Source organism: Euprymna scolopes, chromosome 12, assembly GCF_053919585.1.
Source record: "Euprymna scolopes isolate OS-2025 chromosome 12, ASM5391958v1, whole genome shotgun sequence".
Lineage (NCBI taxonomy): Eukaryota > Metazoa > Mollusca > Cephalopoda > Sepiida > Sepiolidae > Euprymna > Euprymna scolopes.
The window spans coordinates 108,466,248-108,482,797 of NC_136493.1; the positions used below are offsets into that span (position 1 = coordinate 108,466,248).

Sequence of the window (16,550 nt, forward strand, 5' to 3'; positions counted from 1 at the left end):
ACAAAACCAACTAAGAATTGTCCTAGTGACATATGAGCGAGTGGTCCTAGATGTTGTATCAAAGGTTATAGTAACCCAAAGGTGCTGAATTCAATCGTGAACGAAGGCAGTGAAAGGTAACATTCAAAACAGAGAATCAGCAACTATGTCACTGAGCCTAGCTGAATTCCGAACACGGTAGAAATATCACTCATGGAATCCAAGGACTAAAGCACAATATAAGATAAGACGCTTACGAGGCTGACGAAAGTAAATCAGAGGTTCACTTCTTACGCTCCTCAAATTTTCTCGTACGTATTTTTCATAGAAACCATGTTTTTTCTCCTTTCTCTACTTTATCCTTATTTTTATATTAGACGCTCGATTAAGCTCTAGTTTCTCATCCTGTAAAAAATTCGCAATAAAGAATCCGTCTGTTTATCACTGTTGAAAATATCTTTGCTTGTTTTTCCTTATATGGTCAAATTTTCTTCCCAAAAGTATCCATAACCAAATAGTTATAATTCAGATATGCTTGAATGATTTAAAACACAAACCTTTGTAGATGTAACGTAGTCCGGTAAGCGATAGACGTTATATGCCTTCATTGCGAAGTGGACAAAAAATACATAAGAAATTCAACTCGCGCTTTTGTTTGTAACAACGGCATGTATTTCCTTATTGTTACGGCCGTGACATCACCCACGCGATCATCTACTAATGTGTTCGAGATCCCACGTAATCCCGAACGTCTTTTACTCCTCTAACGAGATCTCGAACCTTTTTCACGTACTCTTTCTCCATTTTGTAGTTTTCTCTACACCAGTTGCGTCGTTTCGCATGTATTTGCATTATCGCGCCCGGTTTATATGTTACATATAAACATATAATGAAATATATTTGATGTTTGTAGTTGGTTGGGATATCTGGAGAAAGCAAGGAGTATATTAATATTGATCTTACCATTGCTTTAAATATCTCAATGTGGATTAGTTTAGAGAAAATTAATAACGCCTCACATTGTTAACCCCTGTTTTTGGACTACAACACGTAGCTATTAAGGATGTTATTTAATATCTACTGTTAATATTTGCAGGTATTTTGTTTATTTAGTATTGATGCAAAGACATTTTATTTTCGGAGAACTCATTTCCGGGTTAATCCAGAATGTTTGAGTTTTTTTAATTAGTTACTTTTCGGGGTAAAGTGATATTTAACTTTTGTGTGCCAATTCCCGTTCAAAACCCTTTATATTCGACAATATTGCGCACTGATTTCATGAAAACTAAAATGTGTTTTTTACGTCCAACCTCAACAAAAATCTTGCCAATCTATTTTTCACCAATGCAAATTTACCCCTTCAATACTTTTTTGCTGATCCTGTCATAGCAGTCTTTATCATACAGCTGACCAACTCCAGTATAACATATTCTTTAATGTTCTTACGAATAACGGCTTAGAAATGCCCGAAGCCATTGTGAGTACTAAAGTTAACGTCCGTTACGATTGATACTGAGGGTTGACACTTGATAGACGTTGCTTATTTAAAAAAAAAGGTAACATGAGTTAATGATAGATTTAAAAACGATTATGTTGTAGTCAGTAGATATGCATCCCAGTTGTATTTTATTCCGCTTGTCGCATAATGGAATTCTGTATAACATGCAAGGTATATATATATATATATATATATATATATATATATATATATATATATATATATATATATATATACGTGTGTCTTATATTTGTTAAATTGTATGAAGGTGTGCATACGTGTCACAGTCATCTATATGAAGTGTTTATATATTTGATTCTCTTGAGATGAATGCACCTATTTATCCTCTAGTGATTGTTTAAACAAGATATATGACAATTATAACATAAAGGGACAAATAATAATTTTTGAATTTTTTTTTATCCGCTAATGTAGGCATATACCTGGTCAATTTTTGCCTTGATTTGACATATCTTTGCAAAAGCTGCAAGGTACATTCATAAACTTGAAAAATTGGTGGTACAGCGTGGGTAAAAGTCACTAAAGGTTTAAAAAATATTTGTCATTTTACCATTGATAGTTATTTTTCTCTCTTAAAGATATTTGCAGATAGTATTTTTGAACTTAATTATGGATAATTATAGTATTCAACAACGGCACAAACGGCGAGAGACACCATGGAGCTTCAGAGGCAATGCTCTAGCGACAACAATACCTTTCGCTATGGCAATGCCCAATAGCCACCAGGTTTCTCAGGCTTAACTAGTCCCGACTTTTTCTTGTGGTGATACATTAAAGAAAGCATCTTTGTTAACAAACCCCAAACTTTGCAAGAATTGAAAGAAAACACCAGGAATTAAATTAGCTAGTTGAATCCAAATTCAGAGAGGCTGTAATATATTATGAATATTTTTTGGAAAGAGCATAAATTTACGAAGCTGAGAATTCACAACATTCAAAATAAATTATTTTTCATGAATAAAGATTGCTTGAATTTAGGATTTACGAGTACCAACTGACGACTATATAACGTTTCGTACTTAGTATACGTCACTATGATAATCACCTGATGTTTTTACACGTCATTCTTCTAAGTTGTCAAGTAAATTATTATGTTGTATTCATAAAATAATACCAATAGACATTTGTTCTAAATATGCTGATTATTGTAAAATATATTGTATTAAATAACTTTAGGCATGAATAATTATAATAATCGTCATTTTCTAAATGGGTGCACATTAGTATAATAAATGTTGTTTCATACATTTCAATCCGATTTCAGTCCTTGACCTACTCATTACGTATATAAACATACGATCTGCTAAACATAACGAAATTCTCGAGAATATCGACCAGTAAAATCTAGTTTCTAAAGTATTTGTTTAAAACATTTTTGATGACATACCCACGTGCTGAATACGTTTAAAAAAAGAAGGATAAACACAGTGAACAACAAATGTTTTAAATAAATAGGTCAATGTTTACTTACCATCATCTGGATGGGTTTGTGACACGGTCATATTACACAGATAGGATCCGTAATTAATGATCGCTTTCAGGGGGTCCTCTGGTTCTTGAGCCATGATTTTTCCAAATTGTGTGAGTCCAATAGTAAAAAAGACGACTCACAAATTAAAATGGGGGACACTATGAATTGAGTTTTTCGTCAGTTATTCTCTTCGGCAATGTAACCTCCGCATGGAATACCTCTACAAAGAAATGGAAAGAGGAAATAACCATGTTTACAAACACAGACAGATATAGAATTATTTAGAGCTATCAAACTTTACATTAACAAATCTATTATTTAATTTAACCAAATTTATTATTTAATTTAAGAATTAGCAATGATCGAGTTACTTGGCCAATTCATTATGTGATTCAGCAGAATAGTGCAATACCCCATTCCACGATAGGATATATTTACAGAAAAAAAAATTGATGAATGAATGGTTCTGTCCACTGGCCCCTTAGCTCGTTCAATTTAAACTAATTACATTATTTTCGTTTGGGATAAATGGCGTGAGTGCCATAAATACGCTGATAAACCAGACACATAATATATATTGGAAGAAAATATCCGACGCGTTCATACTGAAATACAGCTTTATTTAATGTGTAGAATTTGTGAAAATTGGACGTCTAAATTACGCCATTCACGCGCGAGCTGCCTGCTCATATTGACAACATTGTATCACAATATGAATTACAAAAGTAGTTCTGTAATAAATAGAAATATCGAATTTAATTTTAAGAAATCAATGTTTGTTTTTCAAATGAGATTTTGCACTTTTTTTGCTTTTAAATCGTTAATATTTTGAATTTTGTATTTTATGTAAACAGTGGACATTCTATTACTTAATTTAATATATAATAGGTTGTCTATCTGTCTGTCTGCATATTTTCAAACTTCATCTCATCCAAAACTAAAAGTCGAAGGGCAGTGCTAGGGACCTCAAATACGAAGCTTTTTTAAAGACCGTTTTTTTATGGGGCATCCGCTTGTTAAAATAGTTTTTACGGAGCCTAAAAAAACGTCTAAATTAAAACAGAAAACCGTAAAAACTGTTTGTACATTCGTCTTAGTTTATTTTTAATTTTGTAATTTTAATCAGTTTATGCGCATGTCACGTTGCTACCGTGGAAATGTCACTAGTTTGAATGCTCCAGTTTTGCTTACGGTTTGAAATTCAGCTGACGGCATCCCTATACTTATGCTTTACTTTTGAAATCACGACTTTATAATAATATATACCAAATCTGGACAAATTCTCATATTTAAGGGTATTTTACGACTGGGACAAGCCGCTCCCCAGCTAGTATATATATATATATATATATATATATATATATATATATATATATATATATATATATATATATATATATATATGTATGTATGTATATATATATAAAGAGAGAAAGGCTGAGGAAAAGAGAGAGTTGAGAGGGAAAAACAGAGAGAGAGAGAGAGAGAGAGAGAGAGAGAGAGAAAGGAAAAGAGACTTAGATAGTACGAGAGAGAGAAATTGATATATACCCATAGACATAGGCGGCAAAAAGAAGCACGCACTTGTAATTTTTTCCAACACTGAAAATTTAAGTTCAATTTAATGGAACTGTTTAAGCAAACTATACCTCATTTGATGCGCCTTTTATTCTCGTATAATTTTAATTGTGTATATTTGATTTTTAATACAAATATGCTAGTGTTTACGTCAATTTACAAAAATAACTTCAAATTGACGAGTCAAAAAGAAAGACCGCCCATGGAAAATTGTTATTTAAATGTAACGTTAGGACATTAATGCCATACGAATACAACAGGAAAACAATGACCTAGTTTATATTACGTAGCAAAGCTCTTCAGCAATTTGACAGCCTGCAATTTTTGGGAATTCCTTGAATTAACTGCAGCAATACTCCGAGAAAATGACATCCCACTTTTATTTAATTTTTTTGTCCAAAGTTCTTCCAAATTTGAAATGTTATCATTGCGTCGCTGCTGCTTGGTGTAATCATACGTTTTCGATAGGATTGAGGTCTGGAGATTTTGCAGGCTAATCCAAACATGGAATATCATGCTCTTCCAGGAACCACTTGACATTGCCAGCTGTGTGAATGAGTGCATTATCCTGCATTGAGATGGGATTATCATCTAAATTCCGACCAAAGTAGAGTAGAAAATGCTCAGTCAACATATTAATGTACTTAGTCGAATAAATTCCAACTTGCAAGCAAATTATAGGTTCTAGATCATAGGTACTAATAATTCCTCACACCAAAACTGAACTTCCACCAAGTTGAAGCGTTAAAACTGAGCACCTAGGATTAAATTCCTTGTCTTTCCTCCGACGGATGTACCGCCTACCATCACTGCCTACCTTATTGAACTTGCTTTCGTCGCTAAAAAGCACTTTTGACCAATATGAAGAGTCCTGATCTTCGTTGCATCTGACGAAGTCCAGACGGCGCTTTCTGTTCTTTACATACATCATTGGCTTGCGTCTTGCAACGTATCGTCGCAAATTAAATTCTTTTTATCTGTTCTTGACAGTAGAAAGATAACACTTTTTAACAAGATTGTACTGTTGTTGGATTTGGGGAGCCGTTTCACATCTGTTTCTTAGGCTGCGAATCTTGATAGCATTGTTTCCCCTTTTAGAAGTAACTCTAGTACGACAAGATTTAGGGGCATCACGATCATTGCCGGTATTTTGGTGCTTTTCAATCTGCGACCGATTTCTCAATTGGATAAACCAGAAAAGTGTAGATTAATGAGCTCCTGACGATCACTAAGAGAATATCGTAGCATATGGACTAAATATTTCGTTGTATAACCCGGAAAAACAACAATTACGATTAGAGATGCTTTGTTGCCTGTTTGTGGATATTTACACCTGATTTAGAGGCGATAATGTGAGCTTGTTTTAAGCTAATTTTTTTGTTGCAGACTTTCTTTTTGCCCCTCCCTCAATTTGAAGTATTTTTTTTTAAATTGACGTGAAAAGTAGAATATTTTAATTATAATTCAAATATGAACATATAAAATTATAGAGAAATAAAAGCCGAATCAAATGAGATATAGTTACATTAAATTTAGATATACAGTTACATTAAATTTAGCTTAAATTTGCAGTTTTGGAAAAAATTACAAGTGCAGAATTTCTTTTTGCCGGCACTGTATATATAGCTGATCATTGCTTCTATAAAGGTATAATTATTTTATTTACAATAACTAGCTGAGTTATTATATATACTATAGGAACAGCGCGAAAAACATTGAATAATATATATTACGGAAAGGTTTTTTATTACATTTATATTTTTTGTATTCCACACTAAGACTAAAATCAAATTGATACTATACCTTATGACCAGAACGTTTTAATTTTGATAGAACCTAAATAGATACGTTAGTTTTTAGAAATAGAATTCTATGTAAAGCGAATAGTCCTGGAACAAATAAAGATGTCGGGAATATTTATTAAATAATGATTATTAAATAGTGATCTAAAATATTTAATATTTTATATGGGTACCTTCTTCAATTATGGACACTTAAAACTTGTAATATACAAGAAAATTGATGAACATGGCAATTCATGTATATCTGTGTATATTTTTATATTATGAAAATAATTTAATTATACGTAAAATTTTATTTAAATTATGTGTAATACTTGATTTAGAGGTTTCACGCAAATCGTTAAGATCTTACCATACCAATATCTCGGTCCCAAGCAAAGCAGCCGTGTTCAATATGCATAATGATTACTCCATAGTTCAGGATGAAATGATTTACAGGTGCAACGATAAATTTGTCGCCCTAAAGAAGACAACGCAACAGTTTTGTTTTAAAACTTTTATAGAAAAAATCAATTCAGTTAACTTGAATTTGTAGTAGTGCTGACATCTATGCAATTGAATAGCCGGAATCACTGCCTCGATACGAGTCTGAAACTGAATGCATGCTTTTTCAACAAATGCAAGAGAAAGCTCGGCGAATACTCGGCGGACACCAGCGATCAGGCTGGTTTTAATGTTATAGGAGGCCATGTTTGTGATGCTCTTGACTTATGATTAAACGATGTAGTCAAGCGGATTACGGTAGGTGGCGTAGGGAAGCAGGGGAAAAAGAGTACAAAGTCGTAGCACTCCTTATGAAGCATAACGTGGGTCTCTTTGTACTTGTTTGCTGGCGCCGAGGCCTGTTGTTACACCCAGGATCTGTCAGCGGCCACCTGATTGTACCAGAGAATCTCACACTCTTCAGAGCAATCCACGCACACATTGATGTGAGGTAACCTGATGTTGCTTCCATTGAAACCAAACCGAAACGTGCCCGGACACTTCGTTGAGCTTTGTCCGCGTTTGCATTTTGAGGGTGGCGCCAATGGTCCTTGAATCGGTAAAGAGCATGAGTTGTATAGCTACGCATCTTCGATTTCTCTCTTTAAACATTTTGTCACGTTCCCACATGATATAAAGCCCCTATCGCTCTCGGGATTTGTACACAACTGACTAACTTGTCGATATTTTGTAACAACACCTAAAACGGTTTTCATCAAACGGAAAAGGAATCGTGTTGGCTTTTCGATGGCAATAATTTCATCATTCCACACTCTACATTAAAATACAGAAAATATTAACATCTTAGTTCTATAAGAGAGATATAGTATAGCTCTTATGGTCCAGGTACTTTATATATATATATATATATATATATATATATATATATATATATATATATATGTATATATATATATATATATATATATATATATATATATACGTATATATATATATATATACATAAATGTAGATATACATGATAATACATATATATATATATGCAAACATATATATGAATGCATGTGAGTGGTATATATTTACACACACATACACACACATGTATATATATATATATGTGTGTGTGTGTGTGTGATCATGAATATACACATACAGTCCCTTGTCTTTTTTTTTTAAAAACGTTGTTTGTTTTTTTAATTACAAAAGACCCACATTGCAAAGCATATTACGTTTCCGTTCAAATACACTTCTAGTAAGTAGTATATCCGAAAGTAGTTTTAAAAAAGACAGCAATGTACTATTAAATACATTAGAAAATGGTCTTTGCATCTAAAAAAAAACACTTCAAAATATATAGATCAAGTGTCTAGCGACGATGACATGTTCTTCTTTATAAGCGCGTCAAATTTGCTTCGAGTGACAAGAAAGAGTCAAAGAAAGAGGGCATCATAGGGACTGACAGGAAACTCTAAACATTAAAACAAAAATAAAAACAGCTTTAAACGTTTCATTGAAGTCAACACGAATGAAATTCGTTTTTTTTTTTAATTCCTACCGTTACTCTGATTGGAATAACTTATAAATTTATCATATCAATGTAAGAATCGGAATTTTTAATTACATCATTTAATAATAATAATAATAATAATAATAATAATAATAATAATAATAATAATAAGTACTAGGAACAGTCCCCAAAAACGTTGAAAAAAGAATGGGAGAAATTGGGGTCAAAGGAATGAGTGGAAAAATATAACGGACAACAATCATGAAAACAGCTGAAATATTAAAAACTAGCAGGGGTACCCGGCGTTGCCCGAGTGTTTGTTTCCGGGACGGTGGGGGAGTTTTAAAAATGTTATGGTAGGTAAGTAGGAAGGATCAAACCCGGAGTCATGAGTAAAAGTAGGAAAATAAAGTGTGAAAAAAAAAAAAATCATCTGCAACGTTAACAGTTCGGCCACCAAGAAAAGTCCATTCCAGTTGTTTAGGAAAAAAACAAAACAAAAAAAAACGACTACGGTAGGTCGGCGCGAACGGAAAATATAATGTCAATTGTCCAGCACGCTAACTACTACGCCACAGATCACTGCAGCTTAGTTTAGTTATTTTAAATAACTTCACATGAAAGAACTACGAAGCCAAACCGGTGTTCTCTTCTCAACTGTTCCTTATGAACGATCCCCAAACGGTGTTAAGTGGTGGCAGGGGGAGGAGGAATTTATTAGAGAGAAAATATTTTACCACTTCCATTGATCGTAACCGATTTTGGCCGTGACTTCTCAGCAGAAAAAGTATAGAAATCTAAGATTATCGAGGAATTTGATAAATAATAAGCCTATAACACACCTCAGATATTGTTCTGCCGTTTGTGCATATTATATTTGCATGAAATATCTTGATTTTTAATCCTATTAATGTCAAAATCAGACGGGAAAAATGAGTTCATTTTATTTATATAGAGAAGAGATAACAATCCCGAATGTGGAAACTAGAACACAGGAGCAAAAAGTGCGGACCAGAAAAACTGCTGCAAAGGCAAAACATGAAACACTACATGGAACCAATAACACCGAAACCGCATATCTATAAGTTCTCTAATCCTACGACACTAACATCCTCCAATTGCCACATCACCGCTCCCCTCCAAAAAAGAAGGGAAGAGCGAGACCAAATAACAAAGTAGAGTCAAGGAGGAAGGAAAACCCGATTAACTGACCAGAACTCAGTCGAATATTGGCGAAGAGAAATGAGACCTTACGGAGGCTTATAGTCACTGAAATCTCAGCAAAGCCCAATAGCTGCTGCTAACCAGAAAGCAATGACAAGCAGTTGGTGCCAAAATGCAAATTTATTTGCAAATGTTATTGAAAGAGGTGGGAAGTACTGGAAACCTGGGGAGACTTGTTGTCACTCAGCTTCCAGGAAACACCGTATGATGTTTTCAGGGAAAGATCTCTAAGGACCTGTGTGAAAGCTCCTTGTGAGCCATTAATAATAATTTTAATAAAGAAATTAAAGAAGAATCACAGCAAATTGAAGAAGGAAAAGAGTATGATATCAGCAAGAAAACCCTACGAAAAATGGGCAAAAAGAGAACATTAAATCATGACGGAATGCATACCTATTGCTTTAAGAATTTTACAACACTACATGAAATCTAGTTCAGCAACCGAAAAGATGCATCCGCAAAGCACATGTACCAGTATGAATGGCCAAATGTAATCACACACTGCTGCAAAAAGGCACAGAGAAAGGCACGATCCCCAGCATCTATAGGCGTATAACATATTTACCTACAATCTGCCCGACTGAGCGAACAAATTAATCTCTAATTTTATAACCGCCGACTACTCCCAAAAGAACAGAAAAGATGCAAAAAAAAAAAGAATAACACATAACGCATATACTAAAGGATTCTGAAAGAGGTTAAAAGTAGAAAAAAGGTCTCAGATATGGCATGAATAGACTATAAGAAAGCATATAATAAAATCATGCAGGCATGGATAATAGAATGCCTGAGAATGTACAAAAGACCAGGTTATATAACCAATCTAATAGAAAATGCAATAAGAACATACAGACTTGAATTGAAAGCTTATGGACAATACGTAACAGAAATCAAAATACAAAGAGTGATCTTCCAAAGTGATTCCCCATCATCATTACTGTTTTTTATAGCTATAATACACATTAACAACATTCTAAGAAAATGCCAATCCTGATACAAGTTCACTAACATAATAAAATGAACCACCTAATGTGCATGGATGGACTAAAACTCATTTAAAAATGAACTGCCCTAGAAACACAAATAAATACGATTAGAAACTTTAGCCAGGATATCCAAGTGAAATTCGCTATGGAAAAGTGCGTACTGCTGACCACGGGAGGGGAAAACTAGAAGCAACAAAAGGTATAGTACTGTCCAATCAAACAGAAATTAAGAACTAGGTGAACATGATCGTTACACATACTGTGGAGTGCTGAAACAGAAGCCTTCAAAGCAACAGAAATGAAAGAGCTATTAAGAAAAGGTATACCTTAGAGAACAAGAAAACTCCCCGAAACTTAACTAAATCTAATTAAAAGTATAAACACGTGGAAAGTGCTACTAATAAGCTACTCTAAACTGTTTATAAGCTGAATCTAAACAGAATTAAGGAATCTCGACCAGAAAACAAGGAAACTCATGATGATACCCAATGCATTATACCCGAAAAAAAATGATAATGACCGACTATATGTGAACAAAGACTGAGGATGAGGGCTGGTCTGTATAAAAGACTGTAAATAACACTAGAAGTATTAGTATTAGAAAAGTACAAAATGCAGAAAACCGAAGGAATAACTACTTCAGAAAGAGACAAGGAAGAAACAACAAGATAGAAACAGAGACGAGGAATAAGACAGGGAAAGAAAAAATGGGACGAAAAACAGCTACATAGACGATTCATAAGGATTGTTTTTTAAAAAGCGATTAATGAAAACACTTGGAAATTGCTACAAACGAGAAACCTACACAGGGAAAATGAATTTCTAATAAAAAATATCGCAATTAGAACAAACCACATCAAAGCAAGGATCGACAAGACACAAGAAAACAACAAATGCAGACTCTGTTGATAAAAATATGAAACAATAAACTATCTAATAAGTGAATGCAGCAAACTAGCAAAAAAGGAACATAAAAGTAGACATGATCAAGTGGGGAAGGCAATACATTAGCAATTATGCAAGCAATTGCATATGGAAAACACAGACAAAGCGTACAAACACCAGTGCCGGAAAATAAAAGTCACTAGATCCTTTGGCACATAGATTTACAAGCGAATAATCTCATCCAAGTACGGAGCTAGGATTTCATAAAAGTTTGCACGAAAGCAAAAGTCATGCCATTTTGTAGAATTTGCCGTTCTAGCAGACCACATAGTAAGGACTGAGAAGCAGAGAAAATACGCGGAAGTAACAAGAGAGCTCACAGGGACTTGGAAAATGAAGTAAAAATAGCAGCACTAATAGAAGGAGCGCTAGGAACGATACTGAAAAACTTTGAAAAAAGAATAGGCGAGATTGGAATCAGAGGAATGGCATAGAAGATACAACAAATCTCAATAATGAAAAGTGCAGAAATATTAAGGAAACCCCTTGTGTGTGGAGACTTACACCACACATAAGCTACACACAAACTAGACTCCGAAACGGTAAGAGATGTAAAACACAAAAGAACATCACAAAGAATCATGAAACCTGAAATTGTATAATTGCATGATACCGTCCTCTTTTACTGTGTATCACCATAAACGGGCACCACTCAAAACAGGGAGGGTCCAAAGTGATTGGGAAGACCAAAGTGAGAAAGCAGTAGTGGATGAATGAAAGAAAACTGGGATTGTAGGGAGGCTTATTGCCACTAAAATTCCAGTGAAAACCAATGGTCGCCGCTAACGAGAACAAATAAGTTAATGGCGGTTGCGATAACGCAAATTGTTTTTATAAAGATTATCGAACGAGGTGAAAAGTGCGGGAAATTTTGGGAGATTGTTGTCACTCAGTTTCAAGAGAACACCACAAATTGTTTTCAAGAGCAATCTTTGATGATTACTTGTGTGACTACTTCTAGTGTGCAAACTTTTCTTTCTTATATATTATATAGACTGAAGAGGTGTCTAGTTACTAAAACTTGTTGACCGAAACATGCTCATGACTGTGTAGCAACACATTAGTGCTTTTGTAAAAAAAACAACAACTATAATTGCATGCATATATGAGTCAAGAAGAGGTTATTGGTGTTGCCTGGGCGATAAAAATAGGAGAGATTTAATGCGTGTGCAACGTCTTTCAATCAATACCACAATCTTTCTATATCTCCCCCTTCCATGTTTTATCTTTCTCAAATTTTTATGTTGCGCTCAGGCATTTTTTTTTTATTTCATTGTATTTTATTATTTTTCTTGTTACATTTTACCCAAAAAACAAAGCACATTGGCACTTTGATGTCGGGGGCTACTATCAGGAACATACGCTCCAGGGGTACTATGTGGGGAGTTGGGCAGCAAGATGTCGGTTCACGTTACACTTGAACTTCCGCATGTCAGTAAAGTTGGGGAATCAGAAACCCAGAAGGGAATTCCAAAGTCTAGAGGTTCTGGGGAAGAAACTACTGGGGTAGACGGCTCTCTTGCATCTATAGTTATCTATCGTAAAGGGGTGGGATTTAGATGCTTGTCAGGTTTTCGGGAGTATTTACGTCGAGGGGTTACAAGTGGTTGCAGTTCGTCGGAGCATTCACCGTTAAAGTACTTGTAGAACAGGCAGAAGGATGCTACATTTCGTCGATAGGACATAGGCCGAAACTATCAGGTAAGCGACTCTCTTTTGAACCTTGTCTAGGAGTGAGAGACTAGTAGAAGATGCTCCAGCCCAAATGTGAGAACAATACTACATACATGGGAGAATGGTGGCTTTATAGAGGCACATGATACTTTCGGGCGTTAGTAACTTTATAGCGCAGTAGAGTAAACCTACCTTCTTCGCAGCGGTCCTGGCAATGCTCTCGATGTAATTGTTCCAACTCATGTTTCCTGTGAACCTTAGGCCGAGGAGTTTAAAAGATGTAATTTCAGATAAAGGGTCTTTGGCTATAGCTATTTGTGGTAGAGGTGTCTTGTAATTATTGAAGGAAACACGTTTAGTCTTGGCCGAATTGAATGTGACCGTCCATTTTTTGTCCCCATTCCACTACAGATTGGAGTTCATCCTCTAGTGTTTCTGCCGTTTCTTTAGATATGTGTTCATTCACCTGCGCGTTCAATTTTACAGTTATCGCCTCATGGGAAATACCAAGTTTCACAGCTCAGTCATTATAGAAAATAAGAGGACATCTTGATAGTTTTGATTTATTCCACTGAAACGCTAAGTGTATTATCTTCCCCATTTCAATTAATGATATAATTAAACTATGTTTATTAAAATGTATCTCCGAGGAACGCAGTTTTTCTTTTTGTCGCTTTCTTCAGCAAGCATGGATTTCACAGGAAATGTACTCCTATATTATTGCGCAGACTTGCTATAGCTCTGCTTTGACGTTTGAGAGTGATTTTCTTGCATACACTTGTATAACAAAATAGTGACGTATTATCTCACGAGCAATTCTGGGCTTAATACTAACTGCAGGATACAGGATTTCCTCAGCAAATATATCGATGTTTTTTTTTAAACGCCACGTAAATACACGTTATATTTAGACTAATAAAAGTTTGCATCATTTTATAATCCTTTAATTAATATAATACTGCACTGCTGTTATTATACCTGCAAGACAACATCAAAGATCTAGTGCGTTAAATAACACCTGCTCTATCTAACTCGCTAAATCCTTATTTAAACCCAATTACTTCACAAATTAAACCGCCGAAACAAAATTGTGAGTGTCTCCAAAACAGTACTAAAACAACTTTTTTGGAGATTTTTGTCCTGGTGCCTCTTTAGTTCGAGCAATTAAAATGTTAAACAAAGGGCAATTCCAGAAGAAATGCATGGCAATTATATTGTTTTCTTTGCTAATTATTGCTGAATTAATTGGCTTCGAATTTAAAGAAAGCTATTCCATTGCCTACGTATCGTTACAAGTTTGCAAAAACTTACATTACATTTTCGGCTAATTCTGTCTAAAATAATTTTAACATTTGATGTCGATTCCCTAACATTTCTGTTAATAAAAGAATACAGAATAACAGTAGAAGAATAGAGAATCAGACTCAAAGATCTTTTATATATATATATATATATATATATATATGTGTGTGTGTGTGTGTGTGTGTGTGTGTAGTAGTAGTAGTAGTAGTAGTAGTAGTAGTAGAGATTTAAAATAATATCACAATACGAGAAATGAGATATAGTTGGTGTTAATGAAAGAATTCGAAAACAAGTTATGATTTACAAATGGCCATTCCATCAACAATTATTGGCGACAGCATGGCATTGGCATTGGCAGCATGTTGGTCTTACATCAACTTAGTCTACCCAAGATGCAAGTTGAGGCCAACTGGTTTGCTCTTACAGTGGATATCGTATGGAATGTCATTTAGATTCTGAGGAGAATGTGATATCAATAATATACCATACATCATATACATATATATGTATATATACATATATATATATGTATGTGTGTGGAAGGGTGGTGTATACACTAATTGTGTGTTTCTCTCTCTCTTTATATATATATATATATATATATATATATATATATATATATATATATATATGAAATAAAAATTACAACTAAATTTACCAAAATGATCCAAGATTGTAAAATTAAAGTATATTATAAATATTAAAGAAATAATATTTATAAAATTATCTCAGCCAGATGTAAAAGCTCGATAAAACCAAATAGGAAATAGAGCTTATAATATGAGCAAAACAGTTAATAAAATATGTTAAAAAACACTTTGAAATGAGGTAAAAACATATTTAATCTGAAAAGGAAACACTAGATAAATGGATAGTCCTTAATCCGCGGAGTTTCGAAGAAATACTTTACTTCTCATCAGAGGGTGAGAATTAGAAAAATGCGGGATCGGATTTTACATGCAGAAGTATTTAATGAAACAACAAGTAAATCAAAGATCTTACTTGAAAACAACAAAAAAAGTGAAGCAGAGGGAAAATAGTGAAGAAAAAGGTGATTACACATGCAATTTCTTTTAACTTTCTTGAAGTTTTACATTTGGATTTTACCGTCACTGAATTTTTATCTTCCACCAGGCTATCCATTCATGTGTAATCACCTTTTTATACGTATAAAAATCTGTAAATATTTGTTATGACATTGTCCTACTGATCTCTTTATATATATATATATATATATATATATATATATATATATATATATATATATAATATTTACTATAATAATTATTAAATACTTGCCAACACTAGTGTTCATCTTTTCGGGGATCGTCAGTGGAGTGTGTGACGATTACTCCCGGCAAGAGAAGCCATGTCTGGCTGCATTAGCAAGAACCCGAACTGCTACGCTGAGAAAAAACAGCGAGAAATACACGTTTAAATTAAAGATTTATTCTTATTAAATGCTTTTAGCGTCAGTCATAGTGATCTTATCATTATGTGACTATCTGCCAGTATTAGCAAAGTAACCCGACTTTATTACAACTGAAAGTACTCAATGATAAAAACAAGTTTCTTAAAAGGGCTGACACTAATAGTTAATATAATAATTATAAATACGTAGATACACTCTTGTTTAATCCTTTCGGGAATCATCAGTGCAAGGTCTCACGAATAACACCAGTTAAGAGACTCAAATACCAGCAACAGAAGTCATTATATATATATATATATATATATATATATATATATATATATATATATATATATATATATATATATATATGTATATATATATATAACATAAAGATGAACGTCTGTGTGTGTGTGGGTGTGTGTGTGTGTGCGTGTGTGTGTGTGTGTGTGTGTCTGGTCACGAATAGGCTCCTATATGGTTGACTATTTAAAAAAAAAAACTTATTAAATATAATGATAGAAGATGTATCGAGGATCAGGAATGGGTATGTTTGATCTGGCAGAACGGTGGTTCATAAAAATTGTGGGGTCTGCGATCGCGCCTGGCCCCCAAAGTATGGAAATAAAAAAATGAAAAAAAAAACGTTTACAAGGGTATTTGATATAGATGTACATAAGAAAACTTTGATAAGTATGTTTCAACTTA

General features: G+C 33.9%; 1 protein-coding gene across 1 annotated transcript in view; it reads right to left on the reverse strand.

Moving 5' to 3' along the window:
* LOC145291449 (calcitonin gene-related peptide type 1 receptor-like) overlaps positions 1–16,550 on the reverse strand; it is a 299,341-nt gene that overhangs the window by 187,850 nt on the left and 94,941 nt on the right. Inside the window, exon 2 of the mRNA XM_080137306.1 lies at positions 2,970–3,189. Within this exon, the coding sequence (XP_079993432.1) occupies positions 2,970–3,063 (94 nt within the window). The 5' untranslated portion in view covers positions 3,064–3,189. The remainder of the gene's footprint in view (positions 1–2,969; positions 3,190–16,550) is intronic.